General features: G+C 34.3%; 1 protein-coding gene, 1 non-coding gene and 1 pseudogene across 3 annotated transcripts; 2 read left to right on the plus strand and 1 right to left on the minus strand.

Annotated features, from left to right (window-relative positions):
- The first annotated feature begins 3,640 nt into the window (after positions 1–3,640).
- LOC143575876 (U6 spliceosomal RNA) lies at positions 3,641–3,744 on the plus strand. Its single transcript, XR_013142848.1, has one exon. It is a non-coding gene; the product is annotated as a U6 spliceosomal RNA (small nuclear RNA).
- Positions 3,745–7,823: 4,079 nt separating this feature from the next.
- LOC143575871 (uncharacterized) lies at positions 7,824–10,177 on the plus strand. The gene is made up of 5 exons (XM_077060128.1): positions 7,824–8,007; positions 8,097–8,231; positions 8,919–9,026; positions 9,166–9,237; positions 9,808–10,177. Exons 1-5 carry the CDS (start codon positions 7,873–7,875, stop codon positions 9,970–9,972), a joined length of 615 nt encoding a protein of 204 aa, XP_076916243.1. The 5' UTR covers positions 7,824–7,872; the 3' UTR covers positions 9,973–10,177.
- Positions 10,178–16,077: 5,900 nt separating this feature from the next.
- LOC143575872 (protein RADIALIS-like 1 pseudogene) lies at positions 16,078–17,490 on the minus strand (annotated as a pseudogene). The gene is made up of 2 exons (XR_013142847.1): positions 16,862–17,490; positions 16,078–16,319 (listed from the first exon to the last, which is right to left on the minus strand). The product of XR_013142847.1 is annotated as a protein RADIALIS-like 1 pseudogene (transcript).
- Between the last annotated feature and the right edge of the window lie 6,846 nt (positions 17,491–24,336).

Genomic DNA, 24,336 nt, shown 5'->3' on the forward strand with positions numbered 1-24,336 from the left:
GTTTTTTTTAATAATTTATGAGTTTTTTTAATAATACGTTTTTTGAATATATTTATAAAAAAATAAAAAAAAATCCCTTGGAGCCCCTGCTGGAGCCCCTCCACACCAGGGCCAGGGGCTCCAGCGGGGGCTCCAACACCCATCTTATCCAGTTTCTCTCTCTGCCACACGTCACAATATTATTGGCTGGAGCCCCCACTCGCGCCCCCGTTAGAGCCCCCACCACCCCTCAGCCTTATAGATATCCTTTAAACAATCATGCTATAGTGACAAAAATAAAGTTCTACTCCAATTTTCTATTTTACATTTGTTGTACTTAACCTCTTATAAAATAATGAACCATTTTTATTTAAAAAGGCAATAAAGATGATTATTTTTTTAAAGAGATATTGATTTTTAATACTCTTAATTTTTATCCAGATATTGACTGATAGCATTCTTAATTTTTGATTTGTTATCCACCACTCTCACTTTCACCCTATTTGTTTTTGTCACCCCCTCACTAACGGACGACTTAACGTCGTTAGTGGAATCCCGTCGGAAATCATTACAGATTGTCGGATGCACTTCACAAACGCCATAACGCCTTTGAATCTAATCAATTGGTCCTCTCTTTGCGTCAATCAGGCCTTGGAGTTGTTGCAACTACCTTCGGTAGATGTCCGAATCACCGTGAATTAGAGGTCGTGGCGGCTATGACAGAGCCTTAGCCATGCCGCCTCCCTCTTCTCTTTTTCGATTGTCGCTTTCACCGGAAAACCTAGTCGCGCCGCCTCCCTCTTCTCTGTTTTCGATCGCCTGCTTTGCCGAATATCAAGATTCGTTGGAAAGTCAAGATTCCATTAACGATGTTAGTCGTCCTTTAGTGAGAGAGTAACAAAAACAAATATGATGAAAATTCAGAGTAGCGGGTAACAAAGCAAAAATTAAGAGCGTTAACAACCAACGAATAAAAGTCGAAAGTATTAAAAACCAATGTTCTTTTTTTTAAATGAAAACTTTACAACTAAATAAAATAAAATAAAAATGAGAGATAATAATAATAATAAAATCAATCGACTTTTATATAATTTACTATAAAACGATTACAATAAAGTGGCAGGCAAACGGGCAACAAGCTGCGCCGCAACCCCCTTTTAAATAGCAAAACCAATCCTGCTAAAAACGAAGCTTTGGGACCTAGAAGCTGAAGAGATTCCGAGTACGACGCACTGAACCCTACTCAAAAATTTCACAGCCTCTGGGACTAGAAAACCAAATGTATCAAAGGCAAATGGTAGAAAGACATGTTGATTATCTAAACAAGCTTTCTCGTGTTTCGCAACTTTGCCCGATTCAGCCTTCAACGCAGCCTGACCCACAACAAACCCACGGTCCCTGAGCCCAACAAGAGGAGACACTCCTGTAAGATCCACACAGGCGTGTTTCCCCCCTGCCCACCCGAACACAAAAATATCAGCTGGTCGTAAAGTAGACATCCCTTCAAGAGGATCCGTGAGAAAGTTAACAAGGGCCTCCTTTTTAGCAGAAATCCCTGCCCGTTTAAGAACATTACACATAACATTCATAACCAAATCATGTATGTATTTAAAGCCAGGTAATTCTTTGCAATGCACCGCATGGTCATTAAAAGAATCCAAACAGACCTTACGACAAATTGGGCAAGGTTCATCAGTCGGGAACATAGGGATCATTAACCGGTACTTAAGGATAGCCCGATACTCCAAACCCGACATACGTTAGCCTAATCCTTCAATGGGGATGGCCGTCAGAAAATCCTGAGCCCGAGGAGCCCGAAGGCATTCAAACACCGCCTTTTGGCGAGGGGATAGATCAAACTTCACTTCTAAACTCTTGACGATTCCACTAAATAAGGCACTCGCCACAACATGTTGGGCTTTAGGGGGGCGGTGTCCTTAATAGAGAACCCGCTAAGATCAAAATCTGGAAGTGAAGTACGTAAACGATCCATCGCACACCCATAATCAGAGTCCAACCCATAAATATCACAGCCCCGAAGAATATGGTCTTGCAAACACCAAGACTGTGCTCTCGAAGCCACAAAAGCATATGTAGATACATCCTCGGCCGAACAGAGACCCAACCCCCCATAACGGGTTGGAAGTGATGCCAACCTCCATTGAAGATCCCCAAAGAACGGACCTCCACAAACCATGATGTCCTCAATCGCCATTCGAATACCATTGTCAAATATAGAAACAGCTTCCCCCACATACATAGTTTGGCACGTTCTCAAACCGAACAAAAGTTTGGCGACTTCCATACATGAGGGAAGCAAAATAAGCTCGCATTGAGGATCTCGAAGTATTGGGAGACAGCTCATCAGTTCGACAGCGCTAGATGCCCTTTTCATAGCCAAACTGCTGATAAACCTCGCATCCCGGCTTACAGCACCACCAAGGAGTTTCACGCCAAGCACCGGCCTTCCAATACCGCAAGGGAACATCCCATCCTGTACCTTCACCCCATTGCATGTTGGCCAAAATAACTCTGTTTTCTTAACGTTTAATTCAAGACCCAAACGAGGCCCCTTAGACCTGATAATATCTAATGCTTTGGCCACCTCTCTAGTATCCCCGATAATCGTGTCATCATCCAAGTACCAAGCATGAAAGAGAAACTTGCACCGATCTCTGATTTGATGAACAAGTGGGTGCAAAACTAAGGCAAAAAGGAGAGGCCCAAGAGGATCCCCCTGTTGAACCCCAGTGATAGATTTAATGTAAGTATCACCCACATATAACCTAGCAGACTGCCCATATAAAAAATTTACCCAAAAAGAAATGGAAGGACATCGACTCCGGACCTCATGTAGAAGGGTCGTCCTATCTACTAAGTTGAAGGCATTAGAGAAATCAACAGTAAGCATAGCCAATGACCCATCCGAATGAAACTGATTTAGAAACCTGTTCACGCTATGGAGCACGGCCTCTGCCCCACACCCCAAATTGAAAGTGTGGGTGCTCTTTATAGGATTTGACAGGAAACCAGTTATGGCTGATGGGTCGCACCACCTTTTGTACTTTTGGAATGGGCCCTAACTACGGCCCAGTTCTTTCCAGCTGAGTACAGGCCCTCTTACATCGTTTTCAACCCTTTGGTAGGCCCACATGACCATGTCAGCTTAGTCAAATCATATTCATTACATTATTATTTTAATTATTTTAAATATTGAGATTGAATCTTCCAAATAAAAGGAGATGATACATTTTATTTAAAAAATTCAAAAGATATTTGTTGATAGCTAATAATATTCTTTTAAATGCATCTAACCTTTATACGCTGTTCAAAAAAAAAAAAACCTAATATGCGTATTGTGGGATTTGAATATCATCTACATACGTGTATCGTTGGGCAAATTCTCTTTGGTAAAATCGAAACAGATGATGTGTTTTTGAAGTGATTTTGCATACAACACACAAATAACCGAGTTTTAAATTTTCGTGTTTAACTTATATTATTATTACAAATGCCTACTTTGTGAAATTTAAATCTACACTAATTAAATAATAAAGGTAAATAGTTTATATATATATATATATATATATAACTACTAAACTAAAAGCTCAATGGCTATGAGTATTTAAATGCACCAATCCATTCACTAATTCATGTCTGTTTCGGGACATCCGATAAGAATGGAAGTTGGAATAATACGGAGAAGATTAGTATGGTTTTTACGCAAGGATGACATGCATAAATCGAGACAAATTTATCAATTTCTGAGCAGTTATGAAATGACTGATGCTTTATAATAAGTTAATAACTACTAGATACCGGTGATAGAAAAAGATGAAAGTTAAAACAGAGTGAGAAAATTATCTTCATGAGTTTTTTTGTCCGTATTAATGTCCATAGGTGAATCGATGGACCACAAATACAAGAAACATTTATTTAAAACTAAAATAATAAAATATATGAATAAATTGTTTGAGATTTTACATAAGAATAATAATGGGTATCTCTGTGTGAAGTGGCGGGAATTCGATTTATATTAATTCGGTTTATTACGATACCAAGCACTTGCTATAACAAATGCTCGAAAGGATATTTAAACGTATTATACATAAATTTCGCCACATGCTTTTTTTTAAAACAAGATTATCTCACAAACACTTCTCTTTAAAATTATCATTACATTTAACATCTATTTTTCTAGTTATCAAATTGTAATTAAGTTATACTTTATTATTATTATTATTATTATTATTATTATTATTATTATTATTATTATTATTAAATAAAGTAGAAGACACGTGAACTTGGCATGCACGAAGATATAGAGAATCATGATTCTTGAAGATAAAAAAAAGAAGGATTAGTGATAACAGGTCACATCCATCACCCATATTTCTTTCTATCATGCTTGATTCTTCTAATAATATTATTTAAAAATAGTTATGTACGTAAATAGATAAGTGGGCCGTACCATCATCTTTAAGCCCAATACTTTAGTTGCTAGTCAATAAACAAACGGCCCAAAACACTTGGCTATTACACGATAAAGGTCCACAAATCGATTAACTGTTTTTTTTTCGAGAATTAACCGGTTAGACCGCTTTTCGGGTTGGGTAGTAACCGGTTTTGACCAGTTAGAGAAACGGTTTTGACTGGTTAGAGAAACGGATAACCGGTTAATAACCAGAAAAAACCCGATTTTCAATAAAATAATAATAAAAAAAATCGGTTAACCATTTCGGTTAACCGGTTTATAACCAATTTTGAAATCAATAATATAAACCGGTTACGAACCAGCTGTTAGGATCGGTTAGTAACCGGTTAGGATTGGACCGGTTAGTAACCAGTTACAAAATCAAGTACAAACCGGTACCTCTATTACACGGTAGTGGTGGGCAAACTGGGTTTATTGGAAACCATGTAGGAACAGGTTATGGATATGGTTTGGTTTTTGATAAGGTTTTGACCAGGTCAGTTCCGGTTTGGTTTAGCGCTCGGATACGGCTTCTCTGAGAAATTGAAACTTGTTTCATACTCGTGGGTCAGGTATAAGGGGTTCGGTTCCAAGTCGGGTCTGAAACTAGGTTTTATGCACGTATTGTTTAACCAGTGTCTGTTAGTGAAACCGGCTTTTTTGGGCACCACTATTACACAATGGCAAACAATAGTGTTTACTTATTTGTTCATCGACCTTCATATGCTATTAAGATCATTAATTTGATAATCAAAATTGTTTAGCTAACTTACCTCATAATGATATACATGTTTGTTTCTGGTTGTTTAAATTTTACAACTACAACTGTATTAACATGATTTAGGATTTCAGGATTACCTTTCATTACAAAATCAGTTTTAAGTAGAAATATTTGACGAGAGTTAAAAGGTTGTGGTTATATTATTACATGAAACCATCTTAAGCATCACATTAAAAAATAAAACTGACATAAGTTACTAAAGCTCTTACAATTACAATTCGAGAGGAAGGGAGGAAGTAAGGCTCATATAGCAGACCACACATGATACAACAAGACATGATTACCTACAGTGCTAGACAAAAACACGATACTAATCGTCTAATATTTCCCAAACACGATAAACAAGTTTTTAATATGTCAACCTATTTAAAGTTAATCTCAAACTTGTTTAACTCTATATCATTTCATGTTAACAAGTCCATGTGTGACAGTGCTAGGGTTGTTTAAAAAGCACGCGACTCGCTCGAAAAAAGCTAGGCTAGAAAAAGCTCGATTCGAAATAAGCTCGGCTCGTTTAGATTAAACCTTAAATTTTAATATCTATGAATAATAAAATAAATAGATAAAAATTATGTCATTCGTTACCTAAAACATTATAAAAGATTAACTAAAATTAAACATATAAAGGTATAAATTCTCTAGTTTATAAATTTTATATTATATATATATATATGTTAAAATTATGATTTTGTCTTTTATATATCAAAATTTATAAAATATAAAATAAAAATAAAATAAACAAAAAACAAAAATAATAAAGTTAAGGAGCCCGGCTCAACGAGCTCAAACTCGGCTCGAGCTTTAAACGAGCCGATCTCGAGCTTGATTTTTCAACTCGATAATGAAAACAAGCCAAGCTCGAGCTCGCTTGATTAAGTTTGAGCCCGAGCACACTCTGACTTGACTCGACTCAACTCGGCTCGTTTACGGCCCTACACAGTGTTTACTACATAATAATAAAAACTTAAGTGCTCAATTTAAAAAAAAAACACTCTTAACATCTTCAATCTAACATACCAGTGCACACACATTTACGCCGTCGTCACTGAACAAACACGCGGCGGCTGCGATTCTGGTACACCGTCGCCGGAGACCACTGGTTTCATTCATGTAATCTCAAATCTTCAATCTCTATGCTCGCGGTTAATTAATTTCATTCATTTATTATTTTCGTTAGTTAGACGTCTAATTACTGCTATATTAGGTCAAAATGGTTACATTTTATGTTGATTCGTGTTATACGTTCATATTATTACACATTTACACTGTTTTAGAAGCTGTTAATTAATTTTGCTTATTCTAGTTTCGTTTAGTTATATAAGTAGGGTTTGGATCAAATACAAATGAAATTAATGTGCTAAACGTGAGAATCAAGTAGATTAATTATATATACAAGTAGAGTAATTATGTAATTAATCTATGATTATTACTCTATGATGTAATTACATAATTACTCTACTCGTATATATAATTACTCTACTTTATTCTCACGTTTAGCACTTTAATTTCATTTGTATGTTAACCTTCCCCTATATAAGTAAACCCTAGCTGTATGATTACGCTTAAATTATGTCAAAATTATTTGTGATTTTTTATCATTACACTGATTTAGAAACTATTGTTCGAGTTCGGCTCGTTTCGATTTACGAGAGCTCGAGTTTGAACTTTGCTTGTTTCGAGTTTTTTATCGAAGGCGGTAGCTCGTTTTATGAGGTGTTTTTTTAAGTTTGAGTTCGGCTTGTTTATTATTTATTGATTAAGTTATTTTCCTTAAACGAACCAAAGCTCGACTCGAGCGCGTCTGTGTGGTGTGAAATTTATACACATAGAAGTCCCGAGAAGGTATAACTTAAAAAATTACAAGGCTCATTAAATCTCAATGAGCCTAGACGAGCTTCCCCATACAAGGCTAGTGCTCGGGCTCGATAACTAAACGAGTTTTATTTGAGGTTCGGGCTCAGATCAAACTCGAAAACGCTTCGCTCGTTTTGAGCGTTATATCTATCCGAGTTTGAGTAGCTCGCTAGCGGCTCGGCTTGTTTGCACCCAGATTTATGAGTGTAAACTAACCGAACATATAATGGCGGGAAGTTTGTTTATGTTCGTTCATTTAATAATAGAATGAACATGAGCTAGGAATTTCGTTTAGTTAACTAAATGAACGAACACGAACTTAGTCATGTTCGTTCAATTGTGTTCATGAGCGCTCGATAATGTCTTAATTTTCGTTCGTTGACATCCATTTATGTTTGTTGATGTGTTATTTGTTTATGTTTGTTCATCAAAGGTTAATTTTTTTTAATGACTTCTCTAGTCTTATCATATAGATTTAAAAAATATTAATTATATAACAAATATATATATATATATATATATATGAGTATTATGTTATTAGTTTATATGTGTTCATTTGTTTGTGTTTGTGAACCGGTTTACGACCAAAATCATTTCCTTAAGGAACGAACACGAGAAAAAAAAATTCGTTCGGTTAGGTGTTCGTGAACCGTTCCTTTGTCCGATAAACTCCTAACGGACGAACATGTACAAGGCCTTTATTTGGTTTGGCTCAGTTCGTTTACATGTTTCATGCTGCAGGATTATAAACATTTAGGGGTCTGACTGAATACGTAAACGAAGAATGGCTTACCTCCAATACGGTAAGAATATCCTTCGCCAGAGTAAGGTTTTGAACTCGGAATGTGTGCTGCATCATCCGTTGTTTTATGGCGGTCAAGGTGTTAGATACAGAAAATTGGAAGTTATACTTACAACTGTAAGTATATCAGTTTTACAGTTAAATGGCTTTCGGTTATTTTATAATTTGCGTAAAATGAAGTAATTGTGTTGTATTGTTGAATGCAGAATATAGACAAGCTGGGGAAAGCAGGTGAAATGGTTAAAGTTGCTCCAGGGCATTTTCGCAACCATTTGATGCCTAAGTTGCTTGCGGTTCCGAATATTGATAAGTTTGCTTATTTAATCAGTGAACAGAGGAAGGTTGTTCTTGTTATGTTGTCTGCATTTTTCTGATTTGAATTTTTTACATTTACTGAAGATTTTGCTTATTAGTTTAATGTTAAAAAAATACCACTACCACACACTGTCCATACACTTGACGTGCCATTCAGGCCGGTATGACAAGGAGAAAATGATCAAATTGGCCATACGAGTTGCAAATCATATAGTCTGTATGATGTTGCCTGATAGAGAAATTAGTGATGTGACCACTAACAAAGTCATATGGCCTGTATGATCATTTTAGTGCCATTATTTAGATCTTATGATGCGGCAGGCTTTGCACACCAGAGTTGATTTGACATCATACGAGTCGTATAGCACTAGAGGATTTTTCTAATGCTTTTATGCATTTACCGAAGGTTTTTTAATAATTTTACAAGGAGAAAATGGCCATATGGCAGGGAAAATTGGTCATATAGGTCGTTTGTGGCAAATCATACAGCCCGTATGATGCTTTTGGCCGACAAGGAAATGATTGATGTGACCACTGACAAAGTCATATGTATGATCGTTTTTCGCCTGATCGTACGATCGTATGATGTGATAGGCAAGCTGGTGTACACTTTTATATCATGAGTCTTTTTGGAAAGAATGTGTGAACTATGATGTGATGGTTCATGTTGAAGTTATTTGTTGCTGATCTTTTGAACATGTGTTTTAAACCAGATATATGAACCGAAGGAAGTTGAAGAGGTTAAGGTAGTTCCAAAGACTGAGGAAGATACAATGAAAGAACAACTAAAGGCAGCAAGAAGACTGGAAAATGCAAAGCTGGTTTGTTATTCTGTTTTCTTTTTTTTTTTCCGCTGATTTTGAATTTTTATTTGTAGTTTTCTAAAGGGCTAATGTCGTAAAATACTCATATACTTGAGTTTATTTATTTTTTGTTTGATCTGTTTGAGATTTGTTGTAGGTTTTGAGAAGGTATATAAAGATAGATACTGAATTGCGTACACCTGTGGACAAAGATGAAATCATTTCTGAGGTATAGCCTTTTTCCTTTACTATCTTTTTGTCGTGTATTCTGCTTACATGTGTAAATTAGTTAATAACTTTAACACCTTGTTAGTTGATATTTTACCAAACACTTATCTGCATGTGGTGGTCGGGCTGGGCCAACCTGCTAATTGAGAAATACTTACTTAATAGTATACAAGTTTTATCATTGTTACACTCAGTGGTGTAGTTATGAAACTTGGTTACTGTTTAGTGATAATTTAAAAAAAAAGTCATTAAGCAGTAAGCAAGTAACAATATTAAAACTCGCTTCTTTTTAATTATTTTTACTTTTTTTAATTTTGTAAATAAATTCCGTACTAAATATGATTCGGAAAGCCGTATCATTAATATTCTAATTTATTTCTTTTAAGTAAACAATTTACATTATGTAAGCATTTGAATACAAATTACACACGAGTTTTGACCCGCTTATCGACTGTTTCATGTTTCGCTACTTTCGTTTCTATATATTCGACCATTTCGGTCCCTTATTGAACATTTACAACCTCTTTATACAAGTGGATTGAAATGCTGATTCTCTCTGCTGACGTGGCAGGTTGCAAGACAGCTTGGCGTGCGTATCGAGCCTGAAAACTTGCAGTTACCATCTCCATTGTCAAGTTTAGGCGAATTTGAGGTCCCACTAAGACTACCCAAAACCCTTCCTTTACCAGAGGGCAAAGTGCGGTGGACTCTCGATGTCAAAATCCGCAAAAAATAATCATATTTTTGGTGCTTATAATGTTTTTCCTAGGAAAACCTGATTTCATGAATACATGTGGCATTCGGTTTTAAGGTTATTTAGGTTCACAAACTTTTTCGTATTTGGTTTGGAGGTGTTTCTGGTTTGGATTTCTAGACGTTTGTTTCGTCTTTAGTTTTCCGGTTTCTTGTAGAATAAGTAAAGATGTCAAACTGAGGTTATTTGCAAGGATAATTGATATAATTTTGATGTCCAAGTTTATAAGTAACTCGATTTAACAAGTTACTGTTTTGTTTCTTTTTTTTCCCCGTTTTTTTCTTTTAAAAAAGTGTCGCGACGCATGTTTTTAACATACTGTTAGGGGGGGAACCGGGTACTCCTATTCGGGTACTGTGGCTATACCATCGCGGGTGTTTATACCCGTTGGAAGGAGAGGAGTGCTTATGTGTGTGTTTGTGTGAGGAAGATGACACAGGAGTTTATGGGTTGACGGGAAGACTGCTGTTTGTGTTTTGAGGCTTCCGGCAGGTTCAAATAGGGTGGGTGAGCCGTCGACAGTTGATTGGGTTTTTGTCGGGTTCAGGCGGGTTGCGCCCTGTTTCCCCAAATGGTTAAGGAAGTAATGTTGCAAAGACATTTTCTCTTAATATCACCATTTTTGGAGGACAAAAACCATAGTATTTAATCTGGGCGCCACCCTAGGCGCAATTGAAGTAACAAGATGAAGGGCATTGATGGCGGGATCAATTACAAATCCAACTAATAAAACTTACTGTGTTTATAAAACAAACAAAAAGAAAGATTAAAAACTTAATTGTTTTTTGTTTAAACCATTACATTCATTTAAGAGCTTAGTTAACCTTCTTCCACAACACTCAATCTAACCATAATAATCAATTCGATTATTAACTGAATTGGCTATAAACTATTAAAATAATTGATTTAAAATGAACCAGAAAATGTTAAACTAAATAATAAATAAATACCTTTTTTATTTATTTTTAAAGTTGAAAATTAAGAAGACATAATCTTCTTATAGTTATTCAACTAAATAGTTAAAATATAAAATAAACACAATTTATTGGTTTTGAGCCATTGAGCTCTATGTTTTTCTTTAGTTATTCTCTACTTGTAGTACATGTTCTCTGGATTTATAAAACTTTAGTCATTAAAAGAAAACACGAATTCTAAAACTGCCGTGAAAGACTGGATGCTCGATAAATGGCGCATCGTAGCGACAAGAATGGGAATATGGGATAATGGCTTTCCCATTCTTTCCACCTAGCAAAAAGATAATTCTACCAATCCTTAAGGCACATAGTCGGTAAAAAAATGTTGTACAAATAAACAAACTCGTGGTTGGTGAATAATCGGTTCGTTACGCCTTCTGAGCTCGCTATCATTTACTTACATCATCTTTCAATATAATTTCTATTTGTTGAGTTCCTACGTGAAATGACATGTAAATGTGTGATTGTGAACCGTATTTTTTATAATATACATCATACATATTATTAACATTTGTTAAAATGGTCTTTTATTTTCACTATGCATAGCGGGTAGTGTTCGTATAGGTTCAAAGCTACCACTATCCGATCAGGTAAACCTTCAACACACATAAACATTTAAATACAGATTCAATGCGACAACACAAATAATAAATAGCGACTTTGAAACTATTTTATAATTCAATTTTCATTGGAACGCGCATTTTTTTCATATCCTTCATATTCAAATATATTTTATGACTTCACACATGGAAAATAGTTGTTAATCTTTAAAAGAACTAAGGGTATAATATATTCCTGATAAATATGTAGTAGAGTTTTAATAACCCCAATAAAATCACGTAATCTTTCAATATTTGCCAAGACGTGATGGTAAATTAGAACCCCATAATCAACGACAAATTCATCATGAAACACATGTAATTTTTTTCTTATTATATGGCACTATCAACCATTTTTCAAGTCAAGTACACCTAGTAGGCACGTCCCGATTCGGGCCCCAAAACTAGAATTTGTATCTCGGAAAAAAGTTTTGTATTTCATATATGTGTGTGTGTTTACTGGCCCCAAAAACATATTTCTAACACCATCTACAAATTTTATTGTTTCTTTCATGACTAGTGCATCTTTTACAACCAAATCTATTAACTTAACTTTGGTTGTTTGAAAGTTTAATATCCTTTACAAACATAATGGATGCTTTGGAAGAACAAATATGGTATTTTTGGTTTAATTAATAATAAGAATTATACTCAAATACGGTAAAATTTTATGTGTCACACCCCCATCTAAGGCCTAGGAGTATGACTAACAGTTGGTACCACAATTGTAAATTAATCAAAGTTGCGTGTATAAGCAGAAGACTTTATAAAACTTAAAGGATCAAAATGTATTTTATATATATATATATATATTTAAAAGACGGGATTATAGAATACCCGTTTAAGTTGTTTACAAAACATTACTTGTTATAATTACAAACCACCATTTTAATATGTTAAGTTATTACAAAATAAATCCGAGCCATCGGATTATAGTATAGCACTTCGATATTCCAAGCGCTAATCTTGTTCGCCTGTAAAATGTAAATAAAATACGTCAGCAACGAATGCTGGTGAACACGCTGACGCTAAAATATTTTCTTTTACTTTATTACCCCTCGAGACTACGCCTGTCTCGGCCCATCGTGGCTTAGGAATAACAAAGTTAAATCAACACATTATAAACTTGAGTCTCTACTCTAGGTCACTTCAGCAAACACCGCAGCGTTCGACTTAGTTAAGTACCCGTAAATATACACAAAAGGTAGTACTCCCTGCAGGAGAGCGTCCTACGACCAAGGGTGGTGCGGTGTGCCACCGCGTAGTACCACCTATGTAAGGATCCAGACACACGTATACCACATCCTGAGGGCTAGGTTTATACTCTTATTTATAACGGTTTTAGGAACACATAGTCCCTTGTAAATCATTTTCATATAACAGGTTTGACTCATGTGAAAACAAGTTTAAAAGTTTGGGAGCGTATTCACCTTTTCGCTTTGGGATCGGCTTCACTCATCGTCCGAGGGTCTTTCCCTTTTTATCTCGCATCTATAGTACGAGTATAAATATTTGTTAGTCGGATATACAATCCGGCTTAAGACATTTAGTCTTGTTCTATACCTCGATGAACCTTTAGTTCATATATCTCATTTACTTGAAAACCTTTAGTTTAAAGTAATTATAAAATATGAAAACCCGACGTTTCTTCTTCACTAAGAAATGTATTCTTTTTCTTTTATTATTTAAGAATACTCATTATTACTTAAATAATAATTCCATAACAAAGAATATATATACTTGCACACATATATATATTTACCTATCACATCATATATTTTACTCTTTCTTTGTTATGTTTTCTTTTCTTTTATCGAGGTATCGAGTATTTGACTTAAGGCTTAAGCCTTTAATATAATATTATATTATATTCATTTGTTATTACACCTAACCTTTGTTGGCGTTTCGGAAAACCTAGGAACTCGAGCAGCACTCCAACGCCGCTTTTCTTTCTTGATCAATTTTGGCACGCTATGACGACACCAATATTCGACAATTGCCGATACGTTTTTTGAGAACAAACACTTTCCTTGGGTTGTATGAGGGTGGAAGGTGCCGCGTACTTTGAGGAAACGTCGGTACACAAACGAGGGATCAGGGCACGCTTATCGAGGCGGATCGTAAATATGATTACGGAAGTGTAGAGAGATGTTTAGAGAGAGACTTGAGTGCTGTGTTTGGGATGTGAGAATGAGTTGCCCTTGGTCGCTATTTATAGGCGAAATCAGGGATCCCATCGCGGTACGCGACCGCCCTCAAGGCACCCGTCGCGTACCGCAATGTAGCCGTGGTGACGCACACAGTAGGTCTGCCACGTGGCGAGCGTTGCGCCACGTGGCGGCCGTGTTGCCACGTGGTGACACGTGGTGGCAGACGATGCCACCGTGTGCCACGTGGCACACGAGTCACTGCTTGTCAGACACCCCATCGCGTATCGCGATGGGTCTCTCTTCTGATCCATCGCGTAGCGCGATGGGTCAGGAAATTAAAATTTTCATTTTTAACCTGCAGGTTTGGAATTTGGCAATTTTAGTTCCTAGACTTTGAAAATTTGACATTTTTGGCTCAAAATTTCCGTGATGTTACACCATGTCACTGATCATCCATCCACAAAACATTGTTCACTTTGTCAAATTAAAGTTTAGAAATGTTTTTATTACATTTTATAGGTGATTTTAGTGTAAGTTATTCATATATAAAATTAAAGTTACAATATGCAGTTTTAAGTAAAATTACCATAAAACCCTATATAGTGTTATTTGTTTTATTACCAATCAGATTTTGACATTGGTTCATTAATAATTTCTTTTTGTTTTTCTCTTCTAATTTTTAAATTATATTGTTTTGTAAAAAAAATTTTAAATCTGCGTCGCAATATTTTTATCTATGTTTCAATGTAAATTTTATTTAAAATCGAGTTGTGCATGATAATATACATGCATCGAATCACAAACATACAAAGCGCCAAAACTGCTTCAAGGTTATGTTTTTTACTTTTTCTTTTTTTCTTCTTGCGACTTTCAAAATTATATGTTTTATAAAATTCAAAATTTTCCTTTGATTCATGCTTAGATATTTTTATCAACAACTCGACGTGAATTTTTTTCAAGACGTGCGGGATTGGGAACAATAATATATAGGTTCTTGAAGCACAAACGCATAAGCCAAAGCTACTTAAGGTTTCATTTCTTTTTTTTTTTTTACTTTACAAATATATATATGATTCTTAATAAAGTTTCTAATATATTGTTGCCACATGCTTATTTTTTTTATCTACGATTTGAAGAAAATTTAATTCCCAACAGCGGGGTTTACAAATTTCCCTCTGGAGCAGCGTGCGAAGTTGTTTAAAAGTGCATTTTTAACGGGAGTAACCATACATCCATCGGAGTAGGCGACTAGCATATGCCTATCATACGGTCGATCTTAAATTTTGATACATAGATTTTCATCTAATGATTTTGTGAATGACTTTTAAAGAATGTTTCAGTTTATTAAGTGTAAACTCACTTGTCTATTGTTGACTCAAAACATATTGAAACTTGCAGTTATAACAACAGCTACGCCACTCTTGAACAGTACTATATGATGTAATTAAAGTATAATGTTTCGCAAACGCTTCTGTCTAATACGTTAGGGTCTAATACAAACAACTTTTAACGTGAGAATCCAAATAACTAGTGTAATTATGATAACACTAGAGTAATTGTTAGTACTCTACAGCTGTTAAAATAGAGGAATTTTTGTTACTCTACTTCATAATTTGTAGTATAATTACGTTGGTTCAAATCTGTATAATAATAATAATAATATTATTATTATTATATCGTGCTACATCAAAATATTTTTATGGGTTGTCTAACATTTTATGTGTTTAAATGTTTTGCATCTTGAAAAAGATTCAAGGTTTTTTAAATGTATTTATGTTTTTGAAATTAATATAAATTTAAAATAAATACAAATTTGAGTACTCTCTTATTACACAAGTTTGAGTACTCTCTAAATGGTTGCGTGGGTATACGTTATGTCAAATTTGGTTGTTTTAATATTCGTACATTCTTCTTTTGGATATGTTTATATGAACTTATTTTTCCTAGTCTATATAAGATTGTTGAATTAAGATGTTAGTCATGCTCCTAAAACATCAGCCGAAACTTGTCGCTTATTGTTTAAAGGAGTGTGTTAGGTATTCTTAAAACAATAACGGCATATCTCTATTATGGCTTAATTTGAAACATGACGTGTTCTATATTCTTAAAACAATTTCACACACACCCTTTAGAACTTGGTGTGTTTGGATACAAGAAACAATTGCGTTCAATTTTATATAATCGAACATTCTTCATTTGGATATGTTTTATGAAATTATTTTCCTTATTCGTTACAAGACTATAGAAGATGTTAATCATGGTTTCATAACAAGAACTAAAATCTTCCGCTTACTGTTTTAAGAAGGGTGTTATATATTCTTAAAACAATAAGCAACAGATTTCGTTCTTGTTTTATAACCATGGCATAAACACTTTAGGCCATAATGAACACACATTTCATAATTCAGTAAAGTAAAAAGTAATGTTATATGTTATTCCATATGAAGAAGAAGAAGATATAGGTGCCAATTATGGCACAAATCAAAATTACATGAAGGAATCAATTTTTATGATTCCATAGTTATGATATTAATAAAATTTCATTGAAGAAAATGACCGTTGGATCTTCCTTATTGCCACATTCATGAACCGTTGGATTCCTTATCCTGCAAGGTTCAAGGAATGTAGAAGAATAATTAGCATTCCCTTCAAACATGTCATATTCATGCATATATATATATATGCATGCATTTCTTCTAATGCATGTTTGTGTGTTTATTTTTTGAATTTTTTTCAAAGTAAAATAAAAAGATCTAAAGAATATGAAGAATAAACGAAGAGATTGAGTGAGGGAACATAATATTTTGGATGGTGAATGTTCTTTTTTTAGCTGGTATTTGTTGCAACTTTTGAGTCGATATATGGTTGCTCATCTCACACGTCTACAAAGTCGACTGTGACCACGACTCAAAAGTATATACTAGTTCTAAAAATGTTGTGAAAGCTGCAAAACCGCATTGTTTCCTTTAAATATGTTATAAGATAACAATGCGGTTTACTGCTTTCATGTTAACAACATATAACATATAATATACCAAGTCAAAAAGTTTAAAACTAGAAACGTCGTATAAGTAAATATGTTATGTATCTAGTAAATATGTTATGTGATATGAAAGTTCACGATATTTTACATGATATTTGATATTACCTTCTCTACCCGCCACGTCCGGTGGCTCGATAGTTGGGATAAGGAACATGACCACTCTCAATGCTGTTGAGATCTCGCATAAGTAGTTCATAATGCCTCTCCACTTCCTCCACAGTTTTCCCAGGGACAGCTTTGGCAACATTGTGCCAACGGTACGGGGTGTCCTTGTCAAACACAGCAAGCGCCCTCTCGAAGGCCTTGTTCTGTTTGGCAGTCCATGAATCAGACCCATGCGAAGACATTGAGCTAGACGCCATATAAACACTCGTGAAACTCGAAAAAACAAAAGAGGTTGTGTAAGATCTCTTGGAATGTGATCACTCTTGTAAGTGTAGAGTACTCTTTAAGTGTGTTGATATATGTGAATTGGTGGCAATGTATGCTATTTATAGGCTCCAAGAATATAAAGCTGGCCAAACTAGAAGAATTTTTGATGATTGGTCTCATTAAGCACCACGAAATAACCGAGACAATACTATCTCTAGTATGGTGGAAGAATCAGAATCTCCAAGAAATATTACACTTCCTCTTTATACATAATCTTCGTATCTTAACCGTATCTTAATCGTGTCTTAACGCGTATAATATCATCTACTCGTTTTTATGCATGGGTATGCGTACCAAAAACTTTCTTTTTATAGTTTAAAACAAATTATTACGTCAATACATAATCATTTTTATTTTTTAGGTAAAGAACGACAAAACACACACACACACAAATCTTAACCATGTCTTAACGCTTATAATATCATCTAGTCGTTTTAATGCATGGATATGCGTACCAAAAACTTTCTTTTTATAGTTTAAAACAAATTATTACGTCAATACATAATAATTTTTAGGTAAAAAACGACAAACAAACACACACACACACAAGTACCAAAAACTTTAACCTTTATATTTTGACGAGGTCTTAACATGTATAATCTTGCTTTTAGCATGGTCATGATCTAATCATGGGTAAGCGAGATAAATGACTGCACCACGCACACCAAGTACATTCGATCATTTTATAGTCTAAAAAAATTGTTACGTCAATACATGATCATTCTTAATAGAGAACAAAAAAAAACACGCGTACCAAAAACTTCACGCATAATCTTCATATCTTGACAAGGTCTTAACTCTTAACGCGTATAATCTTGCTTTTAGCATGGTCGTGTGAGTAAGATAAATGACAGCCCCACGAGTACCAAAAACTTAGATTTTATAGTCTAAAACTAATTGTTATATTAGTACATGATAATTTATAAGCATAGAATTGAAGCAGAAAAACACTTGTTCTAAATTTGGATCAAGTGACCAAATTACAAAGGCCTTCACGAGGTTTCAAGAATCAATGTTTACCAATTCTAGAGTTCACGAGAATAGAACAAGTTTTCGATTTTGTGCAGAAACTAGGAAGGTTATCTTGATATGTACTTTGTCCTGAACAAAAATACAAACTTGTAGCTGGCTGCAGGCTATGGTTGTGACGTTGTCCAACTGTCATATTGTTATACGTATTCAAGATATTAGATTAAATCTAAAAAAGGTTAAAGTTGGTGAACTTTGTTACATACATACATATATATATTCTAAAGTAGGGTTCTTAATGTCTAGTTTGTCTTTCTAGTGTAGGGCTATTAACTTTGTTATAGAACTTTCTTGTTTCATCACTATAATTTTGTTTATGGAAGACCAAAAGTATAAAAAAATACTCTCTCCGTCATGGTCAAAGTGTCTTAGTTTGAAAACACAAAGTTTAAGGTAGATTACATTATTGTTTTCTTTTTACCAAATGACAATAATGCCCTTGAAAATTGGGTCCGTCAATATTGTTTATTAATGTTAGTTGCGTGTGTTTAAGGGTAAACTTGAAAATTGACTAATAAATTTTAAAAGTTGACATTTGTAATGAGACAAATAAAAAAGAAAATATTGACACTTTTAACGGGACAACGGGAGTATTTAGTCATAAATACGTTGAAAAGTTCCGACAAAATACTTTTATGGGAAATATGTCGGAAATGTGTTGTAAAGATTTTTCTAATGAGGGTTATTCCTAACACGTTGTTCTGTTGGAAATAAGTCAATAAACACTGTTTCTGAATTCCGATCTACAGATTTCCGACAGAAAGTGGCATAGAAAGCATATCAGTTTTTTAGTTAGTGTATGTTGGTATTTGTGTTTCTATCGATGTTTATGGCAATGATTATTATTTTTTTTTTTTTGGGTGTTATATATCTAATGATTCTAGTTAATTTACATGCATTAGGAGACACCAATGTTTTATAGGATTGTATCTTTAGTTCACATGACTAAGATTGTAGTGCTAAACAATGCATGCTAACTACATTTTAAACTCAGTTTAAGGGTGCAAGTGAAGTTTATATTATGAACTAAAAAATATACTTCTTTTAATTAAACAAATTAATTGTATTCGAAGTTCTTGATCTCTAAACTAAAAATATAAACAACAATTTTGTACTAATCAAAGAAATAAAATGAATTAAACCAAATATAATCAAATATCATATTTTACACACTAATAATATAAACATGTAATTTTAACATTATAACCTATCAACCAACTTTCTTCACTTTATGTGCGATAAACATCGATAATACAATATACCCGAAGTCTTCAAAGATCATCTAATGCAACGGGTCTTGTAAAAACATTATAATGATGTTACGTTGTTCATATCATATCATAAGCATTTAGTTAACTAACACAACGATCCAGCATTATGTATAACAAAGGGGTTCAACGTTATCTAGCACATCAACCATAAACTATTTAGCAAATCATTTTCGGTCGTGATTCTAAAAAGAAAGAAGAAAATAATAGCAACGACTCGCTATAGGCCATGCTTCTCATATTTTTTACCAGTCAAATTTTATACGTACAACATGTCGTCACTATAAGTTTGACGGTAGAATGAAAATTTATACCCCACCGTCAACCCGGTGTTCTCCACATCATCCTCTCTCTTCGTAAAAACACCTAAGAATCTCATATTGGTAACGTTGTTATATCGTGTGATCTCAAATGTACGGAGTGATAACTTTCATGGTGACGGAAGCATATTATTGGTTTTAAAGTCAATAAGATATTGCCTTTTGTTGTAGGTTTTGTCTTGATCCACTACTTTACTCTCTTGATTGATTCTTGGCCCATCCTTCTTGCTAAGAGGTCCATTATTCTAAACTTGATCAATAGCAGCATTCTAACATTTACAAATATTCTATAAAACTTTTCTATGTTGTTTTAGATTTGCCTATTTAGAATTTACTTGCATTTAGCTTGTTACAAAATTACTACAAATTGTTTGTACTTTAATCGCAAATGTTTGGTTTGAACTCGAATCTTGTAACATTCAGTCTTCTAGTACAAACCAATATCATCCATTTTTCTCACAATGAGTTCACAAATTTATTCTTTGTTACCTGAGTGGAAACTTCGAAGGAGGTACCCGCCCATGGTATTATTTAAGGCTGTCCCTATGACATAGTGTATCTCATTATAAGAAAAGAGAGCGATACATGTATAATCGTGTATCATGTGTCTTCATGGAAAAAATGCCAAAATTTGGGTGTGAAATATTTTGAAAAGTAGTTTTAAGTAAACTTCGGGTTTAAATTAAACCAATTCGATATTTTTAAACTGTAGAAATTTAATGAAAGTAATATAATTAAGTGCTATATGAGAATGAGTTTCATAATGACATCAATAGTCACGTCCTTAATAAAGTATCGGCTTTTATTTTGAATCTATTTTTCATTTTCTTATTTACCCACACTACGTATGATTCAAGTTCTAAAAGCGCGCTTGATCTCTGTCAATCCTGATCTATGTTACCACTCTAGTTCTAAGAGCATTTGCTTAGGTTTAGAGAACTATATATGTAGTGCTTGGAATATGATCAGATTTTACTTATGTGAATTATTCAAATAAACAATTTGGTTACTACATATAAGTGTAAGAGGAAGATCAAGCTACAGACTGTAAATTGTTCATGGTTTTTATAAACCGAAGCAGAAATATATAAGGTAACAGTTGTAATTTATAAGAATATATATCTTTTTATTTACTAGGATACTATTTTCCAATTATATTAGCATACTAGCCTTAGAACCCGTAATAAGAATAAAGCTAACTTTTAATATAAAACTGAATAATGAAAATTATATAGCTCATAAATATTTAAATACTTCTTATAATTGTAATTGCATATTACATATAATAATTATATTATACATGATAAAATATTCTCTGATAGTATGTTTTGGAGACTTGAGAATTATTTCAAATTATGTGACAACTCATTTATACGTTTCTTTTAACGCAATACTATCTGTACGCCGGCCTTATTCAGACCGCTTTATTTCTCATGAACATGGGCCTGTAAACGGGATACCACATGTGGCTCGTCACATGTTCCATAGTTTCTCATAAACATTGGGGCCGGCCACTTTAGCGTTGTAGAAACTGATATAAAAACTATTGATACATATAATAACCATGGGACACTAAAAACAATTATGAAGAAATGATTAAAACAAAGAACTCAATTTCTATTTTAGGCAACACTTATTTCCTTAAATCTTCTTCATTTTTGGTAATAAATTCTTTTAATATATCATCTTCTCTCTCCACACAAGAAAAAATCTCTTGGTTAGTGAAAGAATATGAAGGCAACTTGGAAGGCACATATTCTGGATTGAGTTTGACTCAGTTTAGTATACTATATTACACTAGTGCCACCACAAGAAAAGGATAGAATCTGCTTAATTAGCCACTAGAGTTCAAATAAAGTGGACAACTTTTAGGTGCTTTTACCAGTAACACTTAACACTCTAGCGAACAAGTCTTTAGTATCAAGACTCAGTACTCAAGTTGTGAAGATTAACTCTGTTAATTTCCTCCATTAGTGAGATGTTAGTTTAAACTAGTATTAAGCCCCACCGCTTTACGGTGGGGAAGAAAACCATTAAAAAAGTAACCTTGAAACATTTATCGAACCCTTATGTTGATAGGCCGGAGGCGTTGGACTCGTGCTTTGTGGCGGGATTGTTAAACCAAACGAAAAGTAGACCTAAAAACGTCCAATCACGGCCATTTGTTGCGACTTGTTAATGTTGGAAAATTTGTTACGTGTGCATTAGTAGGTTGTTATGACACACAAATGCACACTAATAGACATTGATGAATGAGATATCGATGTGTGATTGTGTGTATTTGAAAGAAAATACTATAGTGGTGTATCCCACGTCGGTGGGATGGAGAACTTGTGCCTTATTTTTTCTCTATAAATAGAGAGGTAAACTAAGTTGCAACACACACCAAACCTTACACACTACACAAGCATTGTTGCAAGGTTTTTCCAACTTCTTCATCTTCTACATTTCTGGTTTCTTTTATTCGAACCTTTTTCAGGTTTACGGTTAACTCCGGCAGTACTACTGCTCCGGCTATTGTACCCTGGGAAACAACGAATTCTCTTGGGAGACTCGAAATATTGTTTTAAGGGCCCCGTGTTCAACACGATCCTCAGCCAAACCGTTTACATTTTTTTTGGTATTGTATTTGGTTTATTTCTTTGATTCTGTATTGTATTTCAGATTCTTGTATTGTATTGTATGAGTAATAAAACTGTTTGTTAATTTTCTGTTTATTTACTCAATTCACGAATTCGGTTCCTACAATCTTAAAACAATATTTTTAAAACCGTTATCGTGAAAACTTTGTTTAAATTTTCAGAAACTATTCTATTTTGATCCAAACCAGTTTTTTTTCAAAATAGTATATGTTTTAAAAACAGTTTTTTCTTTTCTGTTTTGGTCTCAGAGTCAAGAATTGGATCTTCGAAGTTGGACTTAGACAGATTTGTTCTTGGTTTAGCATTCTGAAATCAGAAAAGGCTCCTTTTTGGGTTGTTTTTGGCTATCTCGCACGAGATAGTGTTATCTCGCACGGGATAAATTTATCTCGCAAATTTCAGAATTTTCTGAATTTTTTTTCTAAGTTACTAACTTGGTCTGTTTTCTGTGTTGCAAGAATGACAGGACCAACCCCAAACACTTCTAATGCTACCTATGTTGTCCATTTGACCCCAAACAATGTGGGAGTGACCACAATGGCTAACCATGCTGAAAAACCCGAAAAGTTCACGGGTGTCCACTTTAAGAGGTGGCAGCAAAAAATGTTTTTCTACTTGACAGCCTTGAACTTAGCACAGTTCTTGGAGAAAACAGCCCCCATACCCACTGCCCAAGATGATGCCCAAAGTGTGAGTGCTTTGGACGCTTGGAAACATTCTGAATTTCTATGTTGCAATTACGTGCTCAATGGTTTGGCGGATCCATTGTATAACATCTATTGTGGGATAAAGACTGCCAAATAACTATGGGAGTCTTTAGACAAGAAGTATAAAACCGAAGATGCGGGAACAAAGAAATTTGTTGTGGCCCGTTTTTTGGACTTTAAAATGGTTGACTCCAAGACTGTAATCACCCAAGTCCAAGAACTACAAGTTATACTTCATGAAATTCATGCCGAGGGTGTGACACCTAGTGAAACGTTCCAAGTTGCAGCCATAATTGAAAAGTTGCCTCCTAGTTGGGTTGAGTTTAAGAATTATCTTAAGCACAAACGAAAGGAGATGACTATTGATGAATTAAGTTGCAACACACACACCAAACCTTACACACAACACAAGCATTGTTGCAAGGTTTTTCCAACTTCTTCTTCTTCTACATTTCTGGTTTCTTTTATTCGAACATTTTTTAGGTTTACGGTTAACTCCGGCAGTACTACTGCTCCGGCTGTTGTACCCTAGGAAACAACGAGTTCTCTTGGGAGACTTGAAATATTGTTTTATGGGCCCCGTGTTCAACACGATCCTCAGCCAAACCGTTTACATTTTTTTTATATTGTATTTGGTTTATTCTTTGATTCCGTATTGTATTTCAGATTCTTGTATTGTATTGTATGAGTAATAAAACTGTTTGTTAATTTTCTGTTTATTTACTCAATTCACGAATTTGGTTCCTACAGTTAACACGTGAAAAATAGACCGAAAATTAAAACACAAAAAATAATAGCTAAGTCGTCTTATGACCGAAAGGTTGAATGGGGAAGATTGACAAAAGAACGTTGAACAACACATGCGTGTTGCAACGTGTAAATTTGCAAAATTTAGACTAAAACGTTAAATGAAATTTTGTAAAACATGAAAAGTATTAGAGAACAAAATTGAAAGTAGAAAATTGTTGAGATTAAGAATGAAACATATTTTGTGACAAACTTGTAAAAAAATAAATTGATATGGACTAAAGGTGAAATATGAAAAGCATAGAATAAAAGATAAAATTAGAAGAAAAAAAACCTAATGCACAATGTACAACTTATTATGCATACAAATCTTTCAAATTGTTATATATATAATTAATTTAGTCGTTATTTAACAGGTAGTTTATCGTTCTTGTA

This window comes from Bidens hawaiensis, unplaced genomic scaffold (genome assembly GCF_021521415.1).
Source record: "Bidens hawaiensis isolate Kalapana, Puna unplaced genomic scaffold, B.hawaiensis_p1.1 tig00027767_1, whole genome shotgun sequence".
In the NCBI taxonomy this organism is placed as follows: Eukaryota; Viridiplantae; Streptophyta; class Magnoliopsida; order Asterales; family Asteraceae; genus Bidens; species Bidens hawaiensis.

Coding starts and splice junctions, on each gene's coding strand:
- LOC143575871 (XM_077060128.1), top strand. CDS start 7,873: ATGGCTTACCTCCAATACGGTAAGAATATCCTTCGCCAGAGTAAGGTT. Junction 8,232..8,918: donor TAATCAGTGAACAGAGGAAG/GTTGTTCTTGTT, acceptor GTTTTAAACCAG/ATATATGAACCGAAGGAAGT. Junction 9,238..9,807: donor AAGATGAAATCATTTCTGAG/GTATAGCCTTTT, acceptor CTGACGTGGCAG/GTTGCAAGACAGCTTGGCGT.